The sequence below is a fragment of the Rhynchophorus ferrugineus genome, unplaced genomic scaffold, assembly GCF_030347505.1.
Source record: "Rhynchophorus ferrugineus isolate W39M unplaced genomic scaffold, kcgeb_rfMv2 rfM2, whole genome shotgun sequence".
Classification (NCBI taxonomy): domain Eukaryota; kingdom Metazoa; phylum Arthropoda; class Insecta; order Coleoptera; family Curculionidae; genus Rhynchophorus; species Rhynchophorus ferrugineus.
The window spans coordinates 70465692-70487337 of record NW_027472581.1 but is presented as its reverse complement, the minus strand read 5'-3'; the positions used below and the strand labels follow the sequence as shown (position 1 = coordinate 70487337).

Genomic DNA, 21646 nt, shown 5'->3' with positions numbered 1-21646 from the left:
AATTGGTCACTGCAAACTGACCCATGAGTTTCTCATTAAGGGAGGAAGTCCACTACTGTGCGTCGAATGTAGTTCCTCACTCTCAACTAAACACATATTATTCGAATGCCGAAGATACAACTCGCAAAGGTGGTTGGTCAACCTGAGAGAGACGATGGACCAGTGCCTTAGGCTGGAGAACCTGAATAAGCTGATTAATTTTCTAACCGTAATAGGACCATTACTAGAAATATAATAGTGTACATCTATGTAATATCATGCATGTTCTTTTGTATTTTTTGTATCTTCTATCCTTATCACTGTGATGGGTTATGCGACCATTATACTGTAGCACTCATATATTCATTTATCTGTATGCTTTTACATATTTTGCTTGTCACCTTGCAACATACTTGTAATAACATTGTATACTCTAACTGATACTATAAATGTGTTGTATTTTGTATATCTCTAAATAGACCCTAAGTAGTCCCGGAGGCTGATGGGTCTATAATATACAAATAAATAAATAATTTGTTGCTTGTGGCGACTTCACTGATCACTTAGTTGGTAGTTGTTGATATTGTAAATAGATAAATAGGTTTAGGTAGGTATTAAGCTAAATTGTGCTTATATAGTAGAATATAAAATACGTGTAGTAGATAAGTTAAATAAGTTTTTTGTTTATTTTTATTTATTTATTTTAACGATTATTATCTACCTATTTTATTTTAAAACTTTTGGTTTTGTTAAAACTTAGTCTGATTATTTTTTACTTTTTAGTGAATTTTTATATTTTTTGAAGCCGATTCAATTTTTTTGTTAAAATACTTTATAGTAGCTTTTGTTTCTAATCTATTAATTTTTCCTGTTAGATTCCTGTTTATTATTCAGGTTCTGATGTCAAATCACCATAACAAGTTACACGATTGAGTAGTTCATTCAAATGCAAGATGATTTTTTCTTTTAAAATGAGGTCATTTTTTCTTGATTTATTCTCTAAATGGATGCAATGACGATTCATAATAATTTTCATTTGTTGTTTTCCCTTTTTCAAATTGATGAGTGTTATGAATCAAGTAATGAAGATGATACCTGCATTTTAAAAATTCGGTTTGGATTTCCACTGCTCTCACCTTCCTCAAAACCTGTTCCATATATCATACATATTCCATTATATTTACAGCATTTTCATGTTTCGTCGATAGCTACGTATTTATGCAGGAAAGTCGCCAAAATAACATCCATGTTGATCGCATGACTGTCATTATAACGATTGTCGAAATAATTGTATCATGTACTTTGCAATATTCCTGTGGCATCACCATTTTTATGAACCGCCACAAGTGACGTTTTTTTGTGGGCATAAATAGTTAAATATACAGGACCAGATGTATCACAGCTTGATCAACTTTAGCTTTAACTTTTTGCCACCACTGCAATACCTTTTTATTTTGCTAAATGAATATTGTTTCAATAAAGTTTGTTATTTTAATCTATAATGAAATTGAAACAATATGAGGAATTTCTAGCGAACTATGTAGTTTATTAAATCAAATTATTTTCGATTGCATGTTCACATTTATTTGTTTGCAGAGTGTTCCTCAATATATTCTCATAAAAGATTGTTAAAGGGTGTTAAATACTAGTAGTTGTTTCGAGTGTAATATTTGACTTAAGTTGAAATTGTCTAATAAAGATCATATAAAATCATAGCTTTCGGACGAACTCGTACCTTTGTTAAGACGTTTTCATCATTACAATTTTATTTGCCGTACTATTTGTTTCTTCTTCATATATATATGGCTTTGCAGTAATAGTACATCATATCGAGTAATTTTGTTTACGTTAATTCAAAAACTAAAAAGCTGCCAGATGAAAAGTTTGTTTATGTATATTGGAGTCATAATCAAGATCAAACTGCAGCCGTGTTGAACATAATGTTGGGATATTCAATAATAGCGGGTCGGTCTCTCAACTCTACTTCTCAACTCTATTTTTCTTAACATTTTTAAGAGCACAATAATCTTTTATTAAATATTTGCCAATCGCAGTAATGTCTACAACATCGTCATAACATTTATTTTAAAAATAAACTAACGAATGATCCCTCCTATATATACGAAAATTATTACGATGTAAACCATTAAATAGATTAACTAAAAACGATATATTTTTCCAAATCAGGGAATTCTTCAATAGGAATGGTTGGATATCATTATGTTTTCTATGTCCCAGACTCCATAAAAAGAAAAACTATTTATCTTTTGTGGTCAGAAATGTACCTTTTATAAATAAGAACGCGCAAGAGATGATGGGCGTCATCGTCCTAGAGAGGCACATTATTTTAAGAATGCAGGTCGTTAAAGTTCTGATGTTTATAGGCATTTATAAAAATATCCATCGTTCAGGTGAAGCCTGGGTTATTTAGTATTACTTATGTCTGCCATTTTAATTTAGAGCGAACAAAAGAAGCATAAAATTGATAAAATGGCTAACTTACCTTGAAATAAATTGGTCAAGATTTTTAAATGATTTGTATAGTAACTGGCTACAGCCAACGTTTATAGGACAAATAGTAAGTTATTAGTTCTCGGACTAGCTGAGATGTTAGCAATAAAGTAACTATTTTTGTACCTGGATAATTAGTTCATGGATAATTAAAAATCTAAAAGAGAGGGCCAAACTCTAAGATAGTTTTGTATTCTTACAGAAAGCTTAAATTAAAAAAATCTAAAGTATGTATTTAATTCGTTATAAAACATGTTTATTTTCTACTATTAATAATAGTCGGTTTTTATTATTATTAAATCTCACATCAATGATCCATTGTCAGGATTTGGCGAGAATGTCTAATTTTTAATCAATACGTTGCTGTTGCTGTCGCAATACTTTACCTAGTTGATCACCTTGAAATAATTGAGGAGACATCTTAAAGAAGCCAGAGATATATCAATAAACACGGAACTTAAAAATATTATGTATACAATTGTGATTACATCCAAAACTTGCTTGCTCCGCCAGGCTTTTTTTTCTCTGCTCGCTCTCTGTTTCGCTTGTTTTCAGTTCAGGGATCTTATCACACTTTAGTGATTTTACTGACATTTTTAATTTATTAGTTATTGGCTTAGCAACAGGAAAATAAATTTTGAAATGTTAATTCTTCTACAATTTTCTATAGCAACAATATATTTTTGATAGTAAAAGAAGTTAAGAGAGGACCAGCTTCTTTTCTGTGTACAATCCAGTTACAATTTCATTCAAATTGCTTATATCACTTATAAACTCTAGCTAATTTAGGTACGAGATCCTCAAAATTCAACTCTTCATATGGCGTGTATATGAGATGAGATATGTGACCATCATTTCATTTGATCATTTGGACATTTTTACGTGACAATTTTTCAATTCCTTTTTCAGGAAGTTAATTCTTAAACACAAAAACCATTTATTTTATATGATTCAGTTAATTTTATTGTTACCCGTTAATATTGTATCGTTATCGAAGATACTTTATCTTCGTAAAATAGAAGGTTTCTTACATTTTTTTTGTTCACTTTTTGCTGTCATCCAGAAAGTTTTGGAATTCTATTTCGTTTTTCGTCTTATGCGATCTCGGTTAGGGACAATTTTCAAGTTAAACGGCCACTTGCCGAAGAACCAATATACGCGTGTTATTATGTAGGAAAATAACTCTGTCGTATCGTTGGGCTGTAGCAGCTCAGAGTATGCGTCATATATTTTCTAGTTATTTTTTGGTTTGAAAACTTACTTTAATAAATATCAGAACAAGCTAGATTCAATAAAAACATTTTCTTCTTCTTGACAACATAGGTATTAATGAAATTTCGTAAAAAATACCCACTTTTTATTCAATGATAGCAGATTGCACCGTATTTAACTTGAAGGAATTGTTTGTTTGTTTCATTTCTTGTCTCTTGAGTTATATTTTTATCTTAAGATTTCTGTAAGGTATCATATCTTCTCTAATCTTATTTTATATTATTTTTATATATTAAAAAAAATGCATTTCATATAAAGCAATTTATTAGTCTTCGAGGCAAACATTCATTGACATATTTATCTTCCAGCAATTTGAATTGCTTATCCACTAAGGCGTGTCGCTTTGACAGGAGCAAATAGAAATTGATCGAAGCTAACTAAATCTGGCCGCGTGTGGCCGGATTTATTCCAGGGCCAAGAATAGTTCTTTGCTTAGCTTGTTCAATATTTGGCTATATCCTTGCTAGTTTCTAACAGTCCATAAACCTATCATGTCCCAACAATACCCGGAAGAACTTTTTAAAGAGGATTAATTTTTTGATGTTCGAGATTATCGTTATATACTTCCCGTTCATACAATTTTTCACAATTTTTTTTTGTTGAAGCGCAATTAAAATGTTATACATACGTTAACCTAGTTTGTTTTTGGCCATATGATTTCCTTCCTTTAAAGGATTCTTCCAATTTTTAAAATTTGTTATATATATTGCAAACTGTGTTTGGTGCAAGTAGATGTTTTGAGTAAGCCGTTTGCGTTCTGCCTTGGTTCAACAAGTAACTCAATAAGTTTGTATATTCAAACTTTAGAGGTTGTCCAAGAAGCCTGTGATTATTAAGATCGAAATCACCACTTATTTTGTTCTAGTTTTTTTACAAAGGTATAAAGGACTGCGAAAATATTTCTTTTGTAGATAAATAGTGGTTGATGTTGGTGGTGGTTAAGACGACAGGGTGGTTCTTCCAATGTTTCGATTGTCGGGTAGTTGGGTTGGAATCCTCATCGATAATGGCCGAGATGGCCGTAAATTTATATTGTGATTTTTCAAAATGTTAAAGTGTAGAATTCGACAAAGAAAATGATCCCAGTCACGCCAGTAACGAGGTTGGATAATACCAGATGTCTTCTGGGATGATCTCTGACTTGGTCCAAAGTCGACAGTCGGTAGGCTTAAGGCCGAGGACCACGGCGGAGACCGTTAAGCAGTAGTAGTAGTAGGTCCAATCCAGATAAACCCTAGTTGGTAAAAAGGAGACCTTAAAATATCTCAAAAAAACTCTTTCAGTAGAATAATATTGTTCGTGTCAGAGTTTTTAATATTTTTACCTATAATACAGTTATAAAAACGTATTCCAATTTGATGAATACAAAAAAAAGGTAACTATTTTAAGTGAAATACAATTACTATTACAATTAGCAAACGAAGTCATAGTATTTTTAGAGAAAACTTTTTCAATAATACATCACAATATATTATTAACCGACATATGATATATTAATGGAACTCCAATGAAGCTAATGCCAATGTCCTATTTTGTTCAATTAATTTGAGATTCATAACCATAATTGCTCGTAAATTCCATACCTACAGCACTAGATCTTAGATTGCAATACAGAAAAAACTGGTATTTCTAAAAGGTAAAAGTCGTTTTTTTTTCAATTAAAAGGAGCTTGCCATATATGCGATTTAAAGCAGCGTATTTGCGTAGAGTTTTAGATGAATGGATTGCGTTGCGACATGTAAGAGGGTAGCGTCGACAGGAATATAAAGTGCTCTTGAATTTGTTTGTTCAAAGAAAAAGTCGTTTCGACTTTAGCAAAACGAGAAAAAAAAAGAATGGTCGCAAATGTGAGAACTGATGGAAAGCCGGGTAGTACGAGAGGCGGTATTGGTGATACGGGGACGACATAAGTTATGAATAATTGTTGTTCTAACCAATTTGTTTCTTGCTCAACAAGGTCAAGATTTTAAATATACACCTGAATAACTAATTGGCGCTATGTATGCATATACAAATATTGTACGTATATGTACTATAACAAGAAACTGATTTAAATTTCATACATTAAATTTAATTTGGAAATTTTAATCAAGTAACCAATGCATACAGTAGATGTTCATTTGATTATCTATTGAACAAAAATATTATTCAAAAATATTAAGCGAGATTTTAAGAGAAGATTACTATTACTTTTGTGCTTTATTAATTCACTACACATCATACTTGGGGCTACCATCATGTTACTAAATCAAAACAAGATACTTAGCATTTGTTTCAACACAACTTTTCGGTAGTAAAAGTAATTATGTTTGTGAATCACCACCATTCTTTTACAACCATAGACATAGATAATTATTGCAAGCTTTTGAACAATTGAATGTAAATATGTCTGATAGAAACTCGTTTTACGGAAAACAAAAATGATAATGCACCTGCTCACATATTTTAGAAAACGTCCTTTAAGACCAGTAAGTAAGTTATGTCGTGGATAACGACGTCCATCAGACGAAGAGGTAAGATATATTGTATCTGTATGCCTTGTTGAAAACCAGTACACTCATCCATAAGTTGGAACATTAATGGAATAAGCGTATTGAAGTTAAGTTAACATTCTCACAAATAGACAGGCAGTGGGTTAAATATTATATCTCCTATCCATAGTTGATCTACTAATTATATTAAATGTATTAATTTATTGGGCGTAAGTACAAGTTATGATTAGATAACAAGGTATTGCTGTACGACTGTGTTTATTGAGGTGCCATCTAACGGTTCCTAAATAAAGTGTTGCATACCATTATTGACGCCCGTCTCTATGATATCTCTGAATGTATTGATACAGTCAGATATCCCTTTAGAACCCATAGGAAGCCTAATTGAAAGTGTTTTTGTTAAGTACCTTCAAAGAGTATTGATGAACTCCAGCGTGCTTGTTAATCAGCTAAAACTGCTACATGATAGTAAAGCATGTAGACTAAAACGTTTAACGCTATCCGATCTGATTAATGGACATATATAGAGTAATTAAAAAAAAAAAGAGAAGATATTTTGACAGAAAATCACTTAATAAGGTTATTTTGTACATATCATGTATTTAATAATTGTATTAAGTAATACTTATTAAAATAATTTTATGTTTTTATTATAATTATTGCTAATAATTTTTAAAAATTCAGAAAGAACTTATTATATAGGGTGAGATAGCTGTTGATTTATTTATTTTATATATGTTTGCTTTGGATTTCCACAAATATATATCTTCCAGTTTTATGAGTAATGGTTAAGTATGAGTTATTGAGGGGTGGTATAGGGATGGTCGAGTTATCACGAGTATTATATAAAAAGAACATATATCATATGAACTCTTTTTGAAATTTATTTTTTTCGATCAATATTGATAATTTTAATAAAATGCATGGATATATTGACGCGATATCAAAGAAAATATTGAATAATTTTAATTTAATTACCTCTTATTAATAGTATGTTAAATTTAATTACCTTACATTTCTAGAAAAGACAGGTAAATATTTGATTGATTTGCTCTGCTGTGTCAAGCATTATTGGAGCTATTTCTAAACTGGGATGAAATTCACCATTTGTTGAACACCACTTGTTGAGTTTTGAAGTGTACTAGTTAGTTCTTAGAAGAAACCAGCGACTGATCAACTCAGCTTTATTTCTCAGATTTATCTCTGATGAAGTAATCATGTCAGGTATGTTTCGCTTTGTAGCCAAAATTTTAACCACGATAGCTGATAATATATTGTACACCTATTAATTTAGTTACACCTTGTGCTTACTGATTATGTAAGTGTTCACATTTGTCTCTTTTTTTGTTCGTCTTGCTGTGCTCGTAAATCGTTCATTGCGTTAACGGGTTGTTTAAAATATGTTGCGATGGCTTTGACTTGATTAGCGATTTATAGAATCGGTGCATTATATTTTATTGCATCAGCTACTATTAAATTCAGCAAATGCGCCAGGCAAGGAATTCTCTGTGCATCTCCTTACCGATACATTATCGCAACCATCATTTTAGCACCATCATCAGTGGCAATCGATAAAATATCACCCATTAGTAAATTGTAAATTTTGTTAACTAAATGTTATCAATGCATTCTTTTATATAATCAGCTGGATATGGCACAATAATACAAATCAATTGCAATACCCAATTTATTTTGTTTACGTGAATTGATTGTTGAACATCTTACAATATAAATATTTACTAGTTGATCTAAAAATATTGATTTCTATACTTTTTTCGAATCGATGTATCGAAATATTAAATACAGCTAAAAAATATCAATATATTGGATAACAATATGGGTGTATCGTTAAATCAATATTTCTTCGACAAACTTATTTAAATATTTGGATATGGATGATTTAAAACGAGAAAAAACTTAGTAGTTTAAAAAGAAAAAAAATAGAGAAATACTTTATTTATTATATTATAAAATTATTATATTAATATTAAAATGGAATGGACATGGTCGTTGTTCCATTTGGAGAGCTTATAGTTGTAACAAAATTATTTTTTGAGCATCGCCTGTACATTTGTCCGCCAGTTTGCATTTGTTGATCATTAATGGTTCAGCAAGTTATGGTGAATTCAAATTCCAATGGTCTACGGCTTAGAAACTGAGCTACTAACCAACGTTGTATACGAATTTTGAACTCATTACTGGACAACCAAATAAAGGAATATTTTTTTAATAATTCTCAAATGTAAAAAATATTACAAATCGGGTTATTGCGTTAAAACATATTCCGAATTCTTTGATAGGTAACGGTTTATAATTAAACATTGTAATTGTATTTTAATCATGAGCTACTGACCTAATTTAGTGCCATGTGATTTTTCCACCTATTCGGAAAAATTTTGATTGCCGCCATTCTCACAAATAGACATTTTAACATAAAAGAATACGATGAACACACTGCAAATTACATCCATTTTATTCAGGAGCTCCATAAGGTATTGTACTGGGTCTGATATTGTATCTCCTATACACAGTTGATCTATCTTCCAGAAAAATTACTACTGTTGTTGTTGCAACATTTGTAGACGACAGGATATTGTTAGCATGACACGAAGATCCAATAAAAGCATGAACCACAATTCATTAAAATACAACTGTGGCTGCAAACATGGCGAATCAAAGCAAATGCATGATGAGTACAACCTAGATTCTATCAATGTTGTTTACGAATTTCATTGGAATGCAAAAAATTGCAGGTAGATTCCAGGTAGACAAATCGATGCCAAAAGAGAACATCCTATCAAAATTCTTCTGTGTATCTGGTGAGACATGCAGGGCATCCCCATTTATTGCGATTAGTCATTGTTGATCAGAAAAAACCATTTACATTACGTTACATCCAACTACCATTTTTTCGACCAATCTAATAAATATAGTTCCAGATTTTTTAAAAATTATTATTCAATTATTACATTGTTACTAGTCGTTTCCGTCTAACCTACAATTTGTCTTTATGATAACTTAAATCTAGGTATATAACTGGGAGGACCCATCGGCCCTATCTCAGTCTCCGGTGAAATAATGTTTATAAATGTCACTGCTGTTCGTGTCCTGTTGTGGTGGTATCTAAAAGCTGCAATATTTCAATATTCTCATGAGAATGGAGTCTTTCCTCATGCCCCCTTGCAATTCTCTTGATTTCTTGACCGACTGTGGGTATCTGAAGGTCTCGATGTTGGTAATCAGTCTTATAGTATTTGGGTGCGCCCACAATACCTCTCAGGACTTTGTTCTGAAAAATTTGTATTTTATTTATGTTACTCTTTGCATCTCCATAAATGAGCTCCGTATGTCCATATAGGTTTCAGTATTTGTATTATACATAGTATTATACAGATAGTATTATTTAATGTTATTGGTGCTTGTACGGTCTGTTTATAGGTGAACTGCACATGTACAGATATACTTTCATTCATTCTTATTTTCCAAGCATGTGTCCAATTATTTATATTATCACTTGCCTGTTGTAATTTTCGTGAGGTTTCCTCACTATTATCTCCGAAAGCTATAATCGCAGTATCATCAGCAAATGTAGCCATCGTAATATTCTCCATTTGGTATGGTATATCACCAGGGTAGAGTAGATAAAGCATTGGTCCCAGTACACTTCCTTGTGGTACACCTGCTTTAGCTTCTTTCATTATAGAATAAGCATCCTCTTGTTTGACTCTAAACATTCTGGTTATAATGTACGATTTTAATAGTTCGGTGTGTTGTTTTGGTCCCAGATTAGTAGAATATTTTGATATGTTGGACAATGTGAAATTATAGCAAATAATGGATAGTATTTCCATTATTAAGTTGGTTGTTGCCTTTTTTGGTATAAAATAAGTTTGCTCAAAAATGCAAAAATGTGTAAAAATTAAGTTATGTATTTAACATTATTATTAATTTTAAGTTTTGGAATCGGTGTAAAATAATACGAAGTTTTACATTATAATATTTAAATAATACATTTCCTGGGCACCATTTTCTCTAGCAAAGTGACCCAATAACGCTGCATAATGCGCGACAATAATTCGTCGTTGGCGCCGGCTTTCCAACCCTAAAAAAGCGGATTCGATGGACTTCCTCCTGGTCGGCAGAGTAAGTGGCACTGCGGGCCCAACCGAGAGAGTCCACTTCGCTCATATTGTAAAATCAAATCGATCGTCGCCGGAGAGAGAGGACGCCGATCGCGAGCCGTACCAGCAAAAGCGGTACCACGCCAGTACTCGCTTACAAGTCGTCAACATTGACGGTCTTTGGCAGCGCGCTGGACACGGCAAATAGGTCCTGTCAGGTCTCGCGGACACGCGAATCTCTCGTCGCAGTTGTTTTCCTGATTAGGGCCGAACGAGAAACAACAGGAATCTCTGATCCGACACCGGATCGCTGCGAAACGTTAAAACAAACGCGCCGGATTCGGAATGGGTTCGATTTGGTGAGGTTCGCGTCCAGTGGGTTCTCGTTTGTCGGCAATGTGCTCTGCTTTGGTTTAATTTAAAACGGGAGCAAAGTTATCGAGGCAACAACTGATTATAAACATGACGAATGTCAACCGAATTAAAGTTGTCGTGTTAGGTAGTGGTAAAGTGGGAAAATCAGGTGAGTTTCCTTATTTACTCATGTTTTAGCAACCGATACAAATTGTCTTAGACCATATCTTATTAATCATATCCATCTCCTTTAATGTGGAATGTGTTTGTATATAAAACACAGATTAAATTAATATATAGAGTATAGTCCATTTGTTTTTATATTAATACAAATATTTAATTGCCCTAATTATTTGTTCATAAATTTAAAATAAAAACATTGCCAAAAATGTTATTTTGTTGTATATATTTGATTTTAAAATATAATAATTTATAAACATGGTGAGTTTTGTTATAACCGAATTAATTATATCGCTTTGAGTGACGCCAATTTTTTTCTTCAAAGAGTCTCATTACAATCTGAAATGCCTATATATTTCCTCTATGTTCTTAGTATGCTGAGAAGGTAGGTAGATAAAACTGTATTTATTTATATACACGCTGATTACAGAATGAGACTTCCATTTATTCTTGGCGAAATAATTTTAAACGTACTATTCTAGTAAATACATGATTTTTTTTCGTTCGAATGATTGAGTTCGAAGGCAGTGTTTTTGTTTAGATTTATAATCTCAGTAAATTTATTGATTTAATAAAGCTCGTATCAAATTAATGTTTTATTAATTTTATATTATTTTAAAGGTAGTTGAATTTATTTATTGTTTAACTAATTCATACTGTTTTCATTTATTGATTTCTATAATTTTAATTTTTGTGGAATTATAATTAAGTGTAATAATTATAATAATTATTTATTTTATAATTGATACTTGTAATAATTTATTGTAGTACAATAATTTTACATCTATTCGCATTGATTTAACAGTGCGCCAATTTAAGTAATATTGATAATCATATATGAATGTTATACATCATCTTTAATAATTTTTCTTCAATATTCCTTTCATCGCATTGGAAAATATACAGCTAGTTGCTTAGATCGTTCTAGCATAACAGGATATATATTAATCTATCGACCAAAAGGTACAATTAACTCTAAATATCAATTAGTAGCAGGGCCGTTGATGGCTATGATACGAAAAGGAACAGAATTGATAATATGTTTACAATGTTATTAGTTTAATTATATAATGTACATGATTTGTAGCCCATAAATAACACTACTGAGGTAAACTGTTTCGATAAAGGTACTGAAAGCTGGCGAACGGTTTGATTGTGTTCCTTTCTGTTCTATTTCAAGATTCTTCATAAGTAATATTATATGGATGCATATGCAACACGAGTTATACTAATTATTAATAATATAGACCTTTTATAACACATATACTAAGCATCTGTATTCATTTTTTATATTATCATTATTATTATTGTTATATTATTATTATATTATATTATATTATATTATATTATATTATATTATATTATATTATATTATATTATTATATTATATTATATTATATTATTATTAACATCTCTCATTTAACCAGAGGACTTTGTAACTCGCTATAAGGAGGACTAAGCTGGGACTAATTGATGTTTGTTTGTTGCTCTGTTTGTTATGGTTAAGGTCAGGGTGTTTCCTCTAATAAATTTCTACCATTATCATGCTTGTTATAGATCGACTTACGGACACTGTTAATTATAGTTCTATCATATCCGCTGTGGTGGTGGCTAGCTGAGATACCTGCGCAACATCATCAGAAGATTAAATTCTTGATTTATTTGGCTCATATGTGTATTCTTTTCCTCTGTGGTAACACTCTTAATACTTTGCTCCAAGCGTATCCTGGAGATTGTTTAGGCACTTTAGAATATTGATTAATAAAAATTGACCTACGGGACAAAGGTCTTGGAGCGAAGCAAAGAGAGGATCTTGTTGAGGGGATAGCGTGTTATTACCATTGTTGGCAGTACTATTTACGTATTACAGTAGCTGTTAACGATTTTTTGATTTACACCTGCACTGTCGTTTTGAGGACTATATTTAAGTCACAAAAAATCATAAAACCATATTTTGATAAAACTTAACTATATGTACTAATAAACAGATTAATTATTCCAACACAATTATAAATAAAAGTATTTCAAAAAGTGAAGAAGTATGTACTTATATCACAGTATTGTCTATAATCTGTAATTATGGCAAGTAATTTCATAAACTCTACTAGTATTAATCTAGAGCTGCAATAATCTCAGAAAGATATGTTATCAGAAAGTATGTTATGTATCTAGTAACTTTCTTCATATGTAATGAAATAATTACAAGCATGGAGTCATTATAATTTATAACATCTTAGGGAGACACACGACAATTTACAGTAAATTTCAACAATTTTCAACAACCAACCAACAGAAATCATCCCAGAGGACATCCGGTCTTAGCCAGCCTGGTTACTGGCGTGACTGGGATAATTTTTCTTGTCGAATTTTGCGCTCTTACCTAGGACAATCAAAAATATTAAACAAACACAAACTATCCTGTCGCCTTTACCACTGTGCAAACCAAGCCGGCTGTATTTGATTTGGAATTACTTGAACTTGTATTTGAATTTTACGAATTATGATATGTTTATTATTATTAATTTTATTTGAAATTATTTGAAAGGTATTTTTTAAGATAAGATTTTTTTTATCCAACGTTAAAGCGATTCCGAGAGATTATAACAAAACCAGGATTTTGCCAATTGAGTAGCAGATGTAGTAGAAGGGAGTGTCGTCATCGTGGCATGCTGCATGACTGCATACCCACCCTTAAGTTTCGGATGTCATCATCAATCGATAGCCGGTGCGGCCGGGGAGTGTTTACACTGTCGTTGGTAACGTAGGTTTTTATCACACTAGGCCATCGGTCGTAGCTGTCCTGGCCTCGGACAGTGTTAATTTCCTATTTCTTAGATAGTTTTCGATGATCTTAGTCCATGTTTTTTTCGGAGCTAGTCGCTATGCCCAAGTCATTGGAATTCATTCGTCTTTCATTCGGCAGACTATCTAAACCATCTGCTCCAAGATCTGCGTCTCTGAATTTGTTCCGTAACTATGCTCTGATTGTCGCATCTCAAATGAATGACTTCATTTCTAATAGGATCTCGGAGAGAATTATGTAAAATTTTCCTTCAGTATCGCATTTGAGCCCATGTCAAGATTTAGAGAGGTGCATTTTAGTATTGATTGTGACATTTCTCTTCTACACATACTATCTTAGAGAACCAGAAGCTAATGCAGCTTAGCCTATTCGGTTTATTACTTCGGCGGCAGATGCCACATTTTTCTTTGTAAGTTGTTCAGGTGTTAGTATGTCGGGATCAGTAAATGGATACTTTTATGTTTTTAGGTTTTATGTATAATCACACTACTACTATTGTCCACTATTGTCTTGAAACAGATTTGCATTGAATCCGTTTTTTAAAATTAGATTACGCAGAATTAAAAAAATGAAAAAATCGTTGTCTTCCTTTCTATATTTATTTCTTATTTTATTATCTATATTTAAAGATAGTTCAATGAACTTATGATAACGAATTTAAAAAAATAGAGATATGAATTATTTGATCTTAAATGTAATCTAATTAGTTTTTAAAATTAAAATAAACGAAATACTACTAATTTTTATGTCTAGAATTGTTTTTTTAGTAAAAACGGAAAGTTTAAATGCCTGTTTAATCTATTAATTAGTGGCCAGTTAATTAACACGGTAAGGATTATGACAATTTTTGAATGAAATAGAAAGGAACACGTTAGAATACTGTCAATGGTAAGATAAAAAAATTTGGTGGAAGAAATTGTTCTTGCGCGTCGGTAATGAGAGGCAAATTGGTGAAGAAAGTACTCATTTACTCAAGCGCACCAACCGACGAAAAATTGACGTTAATCGGCCCGTATTGAAATTAATTTAAATCAAACTATTTCACTATCGATTTCACTATTCTAATCCGATTATGTTTGATATACATTTGCGATAATGCGAATAAAACATGATTCTTGTGGGTGTTGCCGAGATTCAGCATTTTCACCGAGGATTATTATGTAATTTTTTTTATTTATATATATATATATATATATATATATATATATATATATATATATATATATATATATATATATATATATATTATAATTAAAAATCTTCCCCGAAGACATCCGGTCTTACCCAGCCTGGCTACTGACGTGACTGGGATCATTTTTCTTTTCGGATTTTATACTCTTGCCTTAGGAGAATGTTAAATGTTAAATAATCACAAACATAAATTTACGACCATGCCCCAGCAGGAATCGAACCCGCGACTATCGCAACAGTAGGAGGACCGTCCTGTCGTCTTTTTCGCCGGCTTTGTAAATTTTTATTAAATTTATTACTTTTTTAAATGTGTTTTTAAAATATTTATTTTTAGAGGTATCAGATCTCAACGCAAAAAACAATATAGTCAACAAACAACTTAAAACCAGTTTTTTAGCCAAGGTGGAAATACGATATCCCGCAAATAAATAGTTTAGTTATTTTAAAATATTTTGATACATTGAAGTTCTTTTGATACACTTTGAAATTCTTAGTGCACTAAGTGCAATAATTTTGTAATCCATCGTTTCAATTTAATAATTAACATGCATTAAGTTAGTGAATTTGAATATAGTGTGCCAATTGTTATGGGTAAGTACTTTTAAGGGCTTATGTTGGTTACTGATTCATTTATTTTTATATTAAATTGCAATAAAATACGCCATATTTTATATTGCTGATAGATGTCCTATGTTACAGTATTTGCGTGTCTATCATTTGGGATATAATTAATATTTTTTTGAATTCTAACGTCAATTTTCTTTTTTCATCTCTTAGATTTTCGAAATAGTGTATACATATTTTTTATAGTTCTATATTAATTTCTTATTGTCAACCTACGAATCTTATACTATGTTTTTTAGCAATTCACATTTCTTCTTTTGATACAAATCGTTTTTCTCAGATTAATTTTTTGAGTTGTGAGAATGGCTAGAGATCAAATGGAGCTAAATCTGATACATTGAATGGAAGTTACAATAACTTGTAATTAATTTTTTATTTTTGTAGATATTATAATTATAGTTATTTAAATAACAAAAACATTTTTATTTTTGTACGTTATGCGTTTTATAATATAATTTTTATATTTATCTGGTCAAAAAGGTTCCAATATTAATCAGAGTTTGTTGGTTTTCTCAGTTTGTAGATAATTCAAAATATCTTATTCAGCGATTTAAAAACCTTTTTCTTCTTAAATAATAATATCTTTGTGATGTAACTAAAATTAAAATTAAATCTCATTAATTTCAACAGGGTATTTCTAAATGGTTACCACAAGTAAAGCAAATTAAATATTTTTGCGCCAGAATGTTTAAGTTCCAATAATTGTTTATACTAATATTAACGTATGCACTAACACCATACTGGCTAAATAGTTTTGGGCCTCTTAAGTCGCTTTGTTAAATCCGCATTTGACCATGGAAAAGCTGGATTGCCTACTCTTGGCAAATTCCTTAATTTTTTAAAATAATTTCGCAATTTAACGTGAAAGAGAGATGGCCTGCAGGATGAGATTTTATTTGGTGACTTTCCGGTTGTATATACATATGATTTTAACTAAAAGTAAACATTAATTAAATGTGAAAGTTTTCTTAAAATCAAGTAAAATCCAGAGGGCTTCTTGGTGTTAATGTGTTCTTTAATTTCCGTTGTAATTTATAGTAGTAACTCTAGTATCGCCACATTTTATAAGTCAAATACTTGGTGCTATTAATTGTTTTATTATTTTAGGGTAAATTAGATGGCTCGGTGAATGGAGGTAAAACGAAATGAAACACTGCTGTTTACATTATGTGACCGTTATTTATTGAAGTAATATAAAAATGTAAAAATACAAATGATAAAACGGATGCCAGAGGTGTTACCTGGTTACGAGACTTGGGCAGTCGATGGTGGCAGGTGTAAACCAAACGATAGTCGGTTATTGAATGAATCCAAATACCCTTCAATCACATCCCAGATAAACGTCTCGGGGTTGCCAGCTATTCGTTATCGGGTTCTAGTTGGCGCTGCTGGCATCTCGCCCGTGTTCAACATCTGGGATTATATTTCTGGGTATTTTGTAGACCGTTATTCCACTAAGTAAAATTCGACATGCCTCAAGGTCGCTACATTATTAATTATGGATTATTAACCTGTTGAAGTAAGGGGTTTACACAATCACAATTTCTTAGGATTGTATTTTCATGAAGAATGAAAAGGTGGCAATCAAGTCGTATCCATAGTGAGGAAAGGATTTCCTTTTAAAAAAATCTTTAAAAATGTTTCTTCATGTATATTTGTTCCGTTGTTAAACCTCTAACTAGATTTTAATCCAAAGTATAACATAAACATTAACCAACCTTAACTAAATGCTTGAATGAAATCTAAAATGAAGAGATTAATGGTCCTATGTCCTATCGAATCCAAAATTTATTGAACAATTTATTATATAATAGAAAAGCCTAACATTTACACCAATAGCTAACTTTAGTTAAAACCAAAGCATTTATTTGGAAAGGTGGAATCGTTAACTCTATGGACTTCTAATCAGATATGTAATAAGAAGAATAGTTAATTATAATAATAGTAACATACAACTATAATATAAATTATGACATTAGCACCGCTTATACATACATTTTTCTGCGTTATGCGTTCTGTATTGGTCGTTTATGGCTTCGTCATTTTTCCTTGTGAAAACCTTTCACGTACATAATAACATTTTAAGATAATAATTCTTAAGTATATTTACCACTTCCCCGAACTCGACATCCGTAAGACAATGCAATCTGACGGAGTGATACACACGTTCAATTCGTCGTGAGGACTCCGTTATTGACTCAAAAACGATTCGAGTATCACTCGACGAAATCGGCTTTGCATTGAACGGCGATTGTTTTGTCAACATCGAAATTAAATTCGGAAATTAGGGCCCGCGGAACGAGGAATCCGAAGAGACCCGGAGTCACAAGGAACGAAAAAAAAACGAATGCTAAATTACGTATTGAAAGCCGTCAATTGAGTTTGACCCTGACCGCGAATCGCATTGGCTAAAAATAAATTTCTCTGTTCGCCAACAGTACATTTATAATTTATCGATTTTTAATATGTGGGCTGCATTTTTTTACATTTATCTTTCGTTTAATGAATGTTTTGTTTGGACGACAGCACGACAGATCGATCTAGTTCTTCGGGATTAATTGGTTCAATTTAAAATATTTTAATTCGCGTTTCATGATGACGATGGACGTTGGTATTTGTCGTATATTAATTTTGCATTTTCACTTAATTTTTTTTTAAATACTAATAATAGTTTATGGAGGTAGTGAAATAATTTATTCAATAATGTATGTACGATCGAATGTATTGATCGTTATTGCTAAGATATACGATAACGAATTGTATTATTCGTTAATATAATAGCTTAAAATGAAGATCTCACCTTTAAATTTAGAAATATTGGTACACAATATAAATATATGATTTGATTTCTAAATCTATTGACATAGTTGAAATGTATAAAAAATCTGAAACATTGATTAGGTATTGATCAATGTTCCGAATATCTTCATTAGTTGTTGTATTCGTTACACGTATAATAGTTTTTTTGTGGAAATACCATGAAGACGTTAGTCATTGAGTTTTTAAATTAAATTTATTAATTTGTTTATCAAAAAATCAATTTTTTTTGGGTTTTGTTATATTCACTGTTACTACACAAGCGTGAATTGTAGCATTTTGTCATATCTATTATCATAGCCGGACAGGCTCTCGGAGAGAGCATAGAAACTCTGTCAATTAACTCTGGAATTTTATTTTGAAAATTCAACGCTATGCTTTTAAATAATTTCATTAAAATTTGAATGTTTAATTATTTTTCAAAAATATTTTTTGTCCTTAGCTGGGATGTTTTCCCTAGGTAGTAACCTCTTTCTGGCAGCATTCAACGGCCAGTTTGGGGCTACTTTCTGCTTGACTACGATGTCCTTTGTACTTTATATTCATTCAAACTTTTCAATTTTAAATGCTCCTACAATATTTGCTCACAAAAGTTGATGGAAATGTCCAAGCAGTTTAATCTTTATTGGGGGAAAGGTGTACCATTGGTCATCTGTTGTCTTTTGTTCAGTGTACATTTTCGGTAGTAACCCATAAATTTCAACAGCACTTTTTTGCATTAAACAAAGGTTCGTCTTTAAGAAAGTTTTATAGGGTGCGTTATGAATATTTATATATTATATACAGGCACTTACCGGTTGATATAGCGATGTTTGTGTTGCTGATTTGTGGAGTATTTAAAAAGCGTTTAGTCCCTATAAATAGTTGGACTAGTGACAACTTTGCTCTTGCTATTGAGTGGTTTTTAAAATAAAGAGAAATTATATATATATATATATATATATATATATATATATATATATATATATATATATATATGTATAACGTAAATATTTATAATATTTATAATATATATATATATATATATATATATATATATATATATATATATATATATATATATATATATAAATGGAGAAGTACTGAGAAACCAAATCATTTTAAATTGGATAAGAAAACTTTAGGTTGATTGCCTCTTCATTATCAAAGAAGAAGCCCGCCCGCTCATGAACAGTTTGTACTCCAAAGGATACTCAATATGGAGAGAGTGAGAACGGTTTTACTGTGATGTTCACAGCATTAGCATTAAACTTATCATATACCAGACGGATGTTTTCATTTTCATCAATTTAAAATGGTTCAATAACTACTTCCACGCGATTATAATCAGGTTAATTAAGGTTTTCAGATAAATTTCACCAATTGTTGAAGTATAATTACAATTTTTATCTAGTCTTACATTGGCGATATTAGAAAATATCAATAAGTTTATCTGTTTAACAGAGGAACACTCTGCATCAACGTCCTTTGAATAGCGAGAAGGTAATAGTGTTGCCGAGTGAATTTATTTGGGGTCAGACTTTATTCAGGAATAACAGCAACAATTATATTCACATAACTGATAATTTCTAATGGATAGTGGACGTTTATTTTAGTTTAATGAAGCAAACAATAAAATAAATTAGTTATTTTACTCGAAAAATCGTGAAATCCTCGAAATAATTATATTTTACACTATGGTTATGATTGTCACTCATTTGATTAATATTATCACCTCTGTGTACTAGAATAGCTATTGTATTCTATTGTATATATTGTATGTTATTGTATTTTAGAAGACTTTTCTGCTGTATCATCGTAGAGTAGCTTACAAAATACTGCTAAGGTGAACCGTAATTGCTGTAATATGCTACAAATCGTGATTATCACTCAATTATAAGCATATGTTCATGAACATTTGATATAATAATAATCGTAATATTATAATTTACCGTATTGAAAACTGTTCGGCACCGTATGAATTTAAATTTTATAACGATTTTATTGAATATGAGAATCACGAGGAGGCCAATTTAAATGAAAGTATGCAGGACTATATTACGGAACTTTTATCGTAAACGATTTTATAGTAGGAATTTAATTGTAAATTTGGTTCAGTAGGCTGAAAGGTAACCATTGAATAATGACAAGTTTAATGATAAAATTGTTTTGGGACTAAGTTTTTCACTTATTTTGAAACGTATATTTTGATGAAACTACCATTTAAATCATAAATGAACCAACCGACTTGCCACTCATGCTATCACTAACGATTTTGTTATCAATTAGAACTGTCATTTTATTTTATTATGGATTTATTATGCAGTGTTAGTGCCTATTTGAAATCTGTTTACAGTGTCGATTGCTGTACACGTTATTTTGAGAATTTGTATTGATTTTTTGTAACTTAGTAAATATGTCTTTGATTCCAATATTTTCATAATTTAAAAAACAAAAATATTTAACATATTATTTTTAGAAGATTTTTGAAGATGTTCACAGTTATTGATATCCATTTTCTTTTTACTTATTACTGCCACAGTGTAGGTCTTTCGTTTCAGTTTCTTCATTGTTTCGTCCAATGCTATAGTAAACCTGGAACAGTTTTGCTGTAGTGAAGCTTCAATTCATCATTAACATTGTCAGTAAATAGAGAGACTAGAAGGGAGAGTATTTTCCTTGCGGACTTCTGCTGATGATTGGTCGTAATAGTTCTGACTTCTAATTTTTCTTATTTGATTCTGAATTTGTTGGGATTTATTTATTCTATGTTGTTTGTTGTTGGGATTTGTTTTGGGTAAATATATACCATAAGTTTGACACACATTCAGATAGAAACACACTCATTCTTTAGTTAACAATTCTTATTTAGAGAAATAACGAGCAGCTTGTTAGATCAACCCTGATACAAATGGTTCTACCAATCCAGTCAGCTAATGTAAACGAGATCTCATTATGGTATCACCTCTTGAACGAGAAACTTTGTCGATTTTTTCGAATTCTTTTAAAGTCACTATTTCTAGAATACATTCTAGTAGATTAGGTTAAGTGGTGCGTTGAATAACTTGGTCGAACAACTGACTGTCCAATATTAGCTTTCCTTCCTTTTTTAAGTAAATTGATTCCGATTTATTGAATAAATTCAATAGGAAGCTGTCTTATAACCACCCTGCGATAATTCATTCCGACTATGCTGGTTTTGATATGTAGAGACACCGAAACATTTTCTAAAAGGGAAGAAATGATGAAATAAATGCTTTCTATATAGCTGCAGTCATTGTCTTAAAAAGCAATAGATTTTTATGACCGAAACAATATATCGT

The 21646-nt window shown here is 31.1% G+C and overlaps 1 protein-coding gene across 3 annotated transcripts in view; it reads left to right on the top strand.

The window, feature by feature from the left end:
- Window positions 1–10447: 10447 nt before the first annotated feature.
- The window catches only part of LOC143190327 (ras-related and estrogen-regulated growth inhibitor), a 319043-nt gene continuing 307844 nt past the window's right edge, over window positions 10448–21646 (top strand). Inside the window, exon 1 of one of the 3 annotated variants that reach the window (XM_076394553.1) lies at window positions 10448–10898. In XM_076394553.1, coding sequence (XP_076250668.1) covers window positions 10838–10898 — 61 coding nt within the window. In that variant the 5' untranslated portion in view covers window positions 10448–10837. Of the gene's footprint in view, window positions 10899–15356; window positions 15495–21646 lie in introns of those variants that run through there. The other 2 variants (XM_076394555.1, XM_076394554.1) reach the window with 2 other exon arrangements.